Source organism: Nerophis lumbriciformis, linkage group LG03 (genome assembly GCF_033978685.3).
Source record: "Nerophis lumbriciformis linkage group LG03, RoL_Nlum_v2.1, whole genome shotgun sequence".
Lineage (NCBI taxonomy): Eukaryota > Metazoa > Chordata > Actinopteri > Syngnathiformes > Syngnathidae > Nerophis > Nerophis lumbriciformis.
The window spans coordinates 18,659,819-18,665,818 of NC_084550.2; the positions used below are offsets into that span (position 1 = coordinate 18,659,819).

At 34.0% G+C, this 6,000-nt stretch overlaps 1 protein-coding gene across 2 annotated transcripts in view; it reads left to right on the forward strand.

The window, feature by feature from the left end:
• The window catches only part of tnk2b (tyrosine kinase, non-receptor, 2b), a 117,572-nt gene extending 116,317 nt beyond the window's left edge, over positions 1 to 1,255 (forward strand). For both annotated transcript variants that reach the window (XM_061934807.2, XM_061934847.2), the window contains one exon: positions 267 to 1,255. In XM_061934807.2, the coding sequence (XP_061790791.1) occupies positions 267 to 273 (7 nt within the window). In that variant the 3' untranslated portion in view covers positions 274 to 1,255. The remainder of the gene's footprint in view (positions 1 to 266) is intronic.
• The last annotated feature ends 4,745 nt before the right edge of the window (positions 1,256 to 6,000 follow it).

Consider the following 6,000-nt stretch of genomic DNA (forward strand, 5'->3'; position numbering starts at 1 on the left):
ACATTGAAACATATGTAAATTTAAAAATAAACAACATTAAAAACTTTTTTTTTTTAAATGTTATATGTACTATAACATATTTGATGTGTACAATAAACAACAGAAAAAAAGACTTTTTAAAGTAAAATGTATTGAAAAACAGCAAGATTTCCCTCCATCCTTCTAAGCGACATCTGGTCTGCATCCAAAGTGAAAAGTTTCTTAGGTCAAGGTCGAAGTGAGCGTATTTTCTTCGTTTAATTCGGAGCTTTTTCTCATATTTCCAGACGGTGACAAGACTGGTTCTGATCGGAACTTCATCCTCAATGAAACATCCAGCAGAGCGGCTCTTGGACCATCCCGTGAACCCCTTCAGTCACACCTATTCATGCTCCTGGTGGACTGGTCAGAACTTTCACTTCTGCACTTATTAAGAGTTTTTTTTAAAAAAGCGTCGTCCAAAGCAGACAAGACAACAATCTTCCTGGCAGCGTCGGATCCTTTTACTCTTTTACTGTTTTTAGCAAAGATCTTTTCCTTCAAGTCATTAAAAAAAAAAGGTATGGCTGGAAGGGAACCTGGAAGGGTGGAAAATGAGTCGTCGGACAGCACAAAACACAAAGAAGCACTTTTGCTGAAAATGTTCCCACTTTTGTCGAGACGTGGTCAAGAACTTAGTCTTAATAGAACTCCCGAGTGCAATTTGCTTTTTAGATCCATTTCCAAAGTAAAGAAAAGAGTCGTGATACAGTCGTCCCTTGTTTATCGGCTCTAATTGCGAGTAAACAAAAAAACGCATTAATCTCTTAAAGCCCGAGCTGTTTGTTTACATGCTTTTTTTTCTTTTTTCTTTTTTTTTTTTCTCTTTGCTAATTGGACCCTAATTAGAATAAAAACCAATAATCATTTTGGATATGATGTACTTAGTCCATAAGTACACAAACGTGTACGTCATGTTTTGTGACATGCTAATTCTTATTTTTACACTTTTTTTTCTTCCTAATTCCATAGTAGGTTATACTCTTCTGACACCACCAGATGGCAGTATAAGTGTCCACATAAGTGGCCGTAAGACCCCAATTCAGGTAGTGTACACAATTTTGGAAATAAGAGCTAAAAGGTGTGACGTCCACGCATGTGGCCACTAAGGCCTTTAGAGCAGGGGTGTCAAACTCGTTTTCAATGAGGGCCACATCGCGGTTATTGTTGCCCTCAGAGGGCCGCTTTTAACAATGAGTAATATATGAATACACGTGTGTGTGTGTATATATATATATATATATATATATATATATATATAAAATCTATCCATCCATCCAACCATCCATCCATTTTGTACCGCTTGTTCTTTTTGGGGTCGCGGGGGGTGCTGGAGCTTATCTCAGCTGCATTCGTATATATATATATATATATATATATATATATATATAGTGAAAACTATTTCGTATATATATATATATATATACGAAATAGTTTTCACTGTAAAATTGTAATATTTTTTTGCAGCTTATGTAAAAAAGACAATTATTAATATATTATATATAAATATATATATATATATATATATATATATATATATAAATAATACATTCATTTTTTTTACATACGCTGCATATATATATATATGTATATAATACATTAATAATATCTTTTTACATAAGTATTAATGTATTATATATATATATATATATATATATATATATATATATAATACATTAATAATACATTTTTTACACAAGTATTAATGTATTATATATATATATATATATATATATATATATATATATATATATATATAATACATTAGTACTTTTGTAAAAAATATATTATTAATGTATTATATATATATATATATATATATAATACATTAATACTTGTGTAAAAAATTTATTATTAATGTATTATATATATATAATACATTAATACTTTTGTAAAAAAGATATTATTAATGTATTTTATATATATATATATATATATATATATATATATATATATATATATATATATATATATATATATGCAGCTTATGTAAAAAAAATATTAATGTATTATATATATATATATATATATATATATATATATATATATATATATATATATATATATATATATATATATATATATATAATACATTAATAATATTTTTTTTACGTAAGCTACAAAAAATATTACATATATAGAAGAAGACCGGCAATTATACTTCACAAACAATAACAAGAAAAATCTAGAAGTTAGCTGCACCGTTTTATAAGCTGCAGGGCTCAAAGCGTAGGAAAAATAATTAGCGGCTTATAGTCCAGAATTTACGGTAATAGAAAAAAAACAGGCAAATATTGCACTGTAATTAATCAATTTAACAAATATTTTAAGCCAAAAATATGGCAAATATGCTTAAAAAAATCAGGCGAGGGACGACTACAGCCATCACACATGGGATGGTTAAGTAAGTTTGAACAGTTTTAGTTATATTGTAAAACCTATAAACGTTTCTTTGTAGTGATAAATGACGAATCCATACAAGTAGAAACGCTGTGGACGCCCAGAAGACCGGCAATTAAACTTCACAAACACACACAAACAATAACAAGAAAAATCTAGAAGTTAGCTGCACGGTTTTATAAGCTGCAGGGCTCAAAGCGAAGGAAAAAAACCAGCGGCTTATAGCTCATAGTTCAAGTAGAAACGCTGTGGACGGCCAGAAGACCGGCAATTATACTTCACAAACACACACAAACAATAACAAGAAAGAAGAAGAAAAATCTAGAAGTTAGCCCACACCGTTTTATAAGCTGCAGGGCTCAAAGCGTAGGAAAAAATTACCGGCTTATGGTCCAGAATTTACGGTAATAGAAGAAAAAAAAGGCAAATATTCCACCGAAATTCATTAATTTAACAAATATTTCCAGCCAAAAATATGTTGAAAATGCTTAAAAAAAAATCAGTGATGTAGTAAAGCCGCGGTATTTGAAGCGCAATGTGGCGAGGGACTCCTACAGCCGGATAGTATGAACAGTTTTAGTTATATTGTAAAACCTATAAACGTAGCTTGGAGTGATAAATGAAGAATCCATACGAGTAGAAACGCTATGGACTGCCAGAAGACCGGCAATTATACGTCACAAACACACACAAACAATAACAAGAACAATCTAGAAGTTAGCTGCACCGTTTTATAAGCTGCAGGGCTCAAAGCGTAGGTAAAAAAATTAGCGGCTTATAGTCCAGAATTTACGGTAATAGAAAAAAAGGGCAAATATTGCACTGTAATTCATTGATTTAACACATATTTTACGACAAAAATATGGCAAATATACTTAATAAATCAGCGATGTAGTGAAGTCGCGGTATTTGAAGCGCGATGTGTCGAGGGACTCCTACAGCCATCACACGTGGGATAGTTTAGTAAGTATGAACAGTTTTAGTTATATTGTAAAACCTATAAACGTTGCCTGGAGTGATAAATGATGTAGAAACGCTGTGGACGGCCAGAAGACTGGCAAATATACTTCACAAACAATAACAAGAACAATCTAGAAGTTAGCTGCACGGTTTTATAAGCCGCAGGGCTCAAAGCGAAGGAAAAAAAATAGCGGCTTATAGCTCATAGTTCAAGTAGAAACGCTGTGGACGGCCAGAAGACCGGCAATTATACTTCACAAACACACACAAACAATAACAAGAAAAATCTAGAAGTGAGCTGCACGGTTTTATAAGCTGCAGGGCTCAAAACGAAGGAAAAAAAATAGCGGCTTATAGCTCATAGTTCAAGTAGAAACGCTGTGGACGGCCAGAAGACCGGCAATTATACTTCACAAACACACACAAACAATAACAAGAAAAATCTAGAAGTGAGCTGCAAAGCGTAGGAAAAAATTACCGGCTTATGGTCCAGAGTTTACGGTAATAGAAAAAAAAAAAGGCAAATATTGCACCATAATTCAGTAATTTAACTAATATTTTGGGCCAAAAATGTGTCGAATATGCTTAAAAAAATCAGCGATGTAGTGAAACCGCGGTATTTGAAGCGCGATGTGGCAAGGGACTCCTACAGCCGGATAGTATGAACAGTTTTAGTTATATTGTAAAACCTATAAACGTAGCTTGGAGTGATAAATGAAGAATACATACGAGTAGCAACGCTATGGACGGCCAGAAGACCGGCAATTATACAAACACATACAAACAATTATACAAACACACACAAACAATAACAAGAAAAATCTAGAAGTTAGCTGCACGGTTTTATAAGCTGCAGGGCTCAAAGCGAAGGAATAAAAATAGCGGCTTATAGCTCATAGTTCAAGTAAAAACGCTGTGGACGGCCAGAAGACCGGCAATTATACTTCACAAACACACACAAACAATAACAAGAAAAATCTAGAAGTTAGCTGCACGGTTTTATAAGCTGCAGGGCTCAAAGCGAAGGAAAAAAATAGCGGCTTATAGCTCATAGTTCAAGTAGAAACGCTGTGGACGGCCAGAAGACCGGCAATTATACTTCACAAACACACACAAACAATAACAAGAAAAATCTAGAAGTTAGCTGCACGGTTTTATAAGCTGCAGGGCTCAAAGCGAAGGAAAAAAATAGCGGCTCATAGTTCAAGTAGAAACGCTGTGGACGGCCAGAAGACCGGCAATTATACTTCACAAACACACACAAACAATAACAAGAAAAATCTAGAAGTTAGCTGAACGGTTTTATAAGCTGCAGGGCTCAAAGCGAAGGGAAAAAAATTGCAGCTTATAGCTCATAGTTCAAGTAGAAACACTGTGGATGGCCAGAAGACTGGCAATTATACTTCACAAACACACACAAACAATAACAAGAAAGAAGAAGAAAAATCTAGAAGTAAGCCCGCACCGTTTTATAAGCTGTAGGGCTCAAAGCGTTTGAAAAAATTACCGGCTTATGGTCCAGAATTTACGGTAATAGAAGAAAAAAAAGGCAAATATTCCACCGTAATTCATTAATTTAACAAATATTTCCAGCCAAAAATATGTTGAATATACTTTTAAAAAAATCAGTGATGTAGTGAAGCCGCGGTATTTGAAGCGCGATGTAGCGAGGGACGACTGTAACGAGTCAAAAGCGGGCATAAAAATCCATAATTACAACAAAAAAAAAATTCAAAAATTTGTCACCGTTTTTGTTGATTCAAAGCTTTTACCCTGATGGAAAAATATACATTTTTATTTCCCCTTTTTTTAAACAATGCCAGGCAGATTATTTTGACTTTTTCTAACACAACAATTCTTCTTAATGCTTAAACGTGTCCAAAAAGGTAATTTGCGGCATCAAGTAAGGAAGAAATGCTAACAACACAAAGTAAAAAAAAAAAATGCAGAAATGCAGTGGCTAAACCCTAATGTTGACACTTAAGGACCCCCCACTAGCAGATGGTCACACACTGCTGTGGGACGGCATTCCCTCCGTCAGCACAATTTGGTTTCATTGGCCACTCTTGCACGGACAACGCTCCACAAGTCCAGTTTTGTTGAGGTTTTTGGAGGAGACACCCCACACAAAAAAAACTTTCCTTCAGCAAGAAAATAAGACAAACTTTGGTCAGCTGCCACTGGGGCATCAATCAGATACATGAGGCGTAACCAGAGTTGGGGCCCGTGGCACTTTTAATTTGCTATAAACAAAACTGCAAAAATGATCGGACAAAGTCAAAATAGGTAAATTAATCCTGCGAGGACGTTCGATTTGAATTATCTGCAAAGCCAAACAGGACATAAAAGTCATTAAATTTGAAGGGCGTGAAAACGTTTGGATTCATATTTTCCTTAAGTACAAAACCCCCCCAAAAAGTTGGCACGTTGTGTAAATGGTAAATAAAAACAGAATACAATTCAACTTATATTCAATTGAATAAACTGCAAAGACAAGATATTTAATGTTCGAAAATAATAATTAACTTAGAATTTAATGGCAGCAACACATTGCAAAAAAGTTGGCACAGGGGCATGTTCACCACTGTGTTACATGGCCTTTCCTTTTAACAACACTCAGTA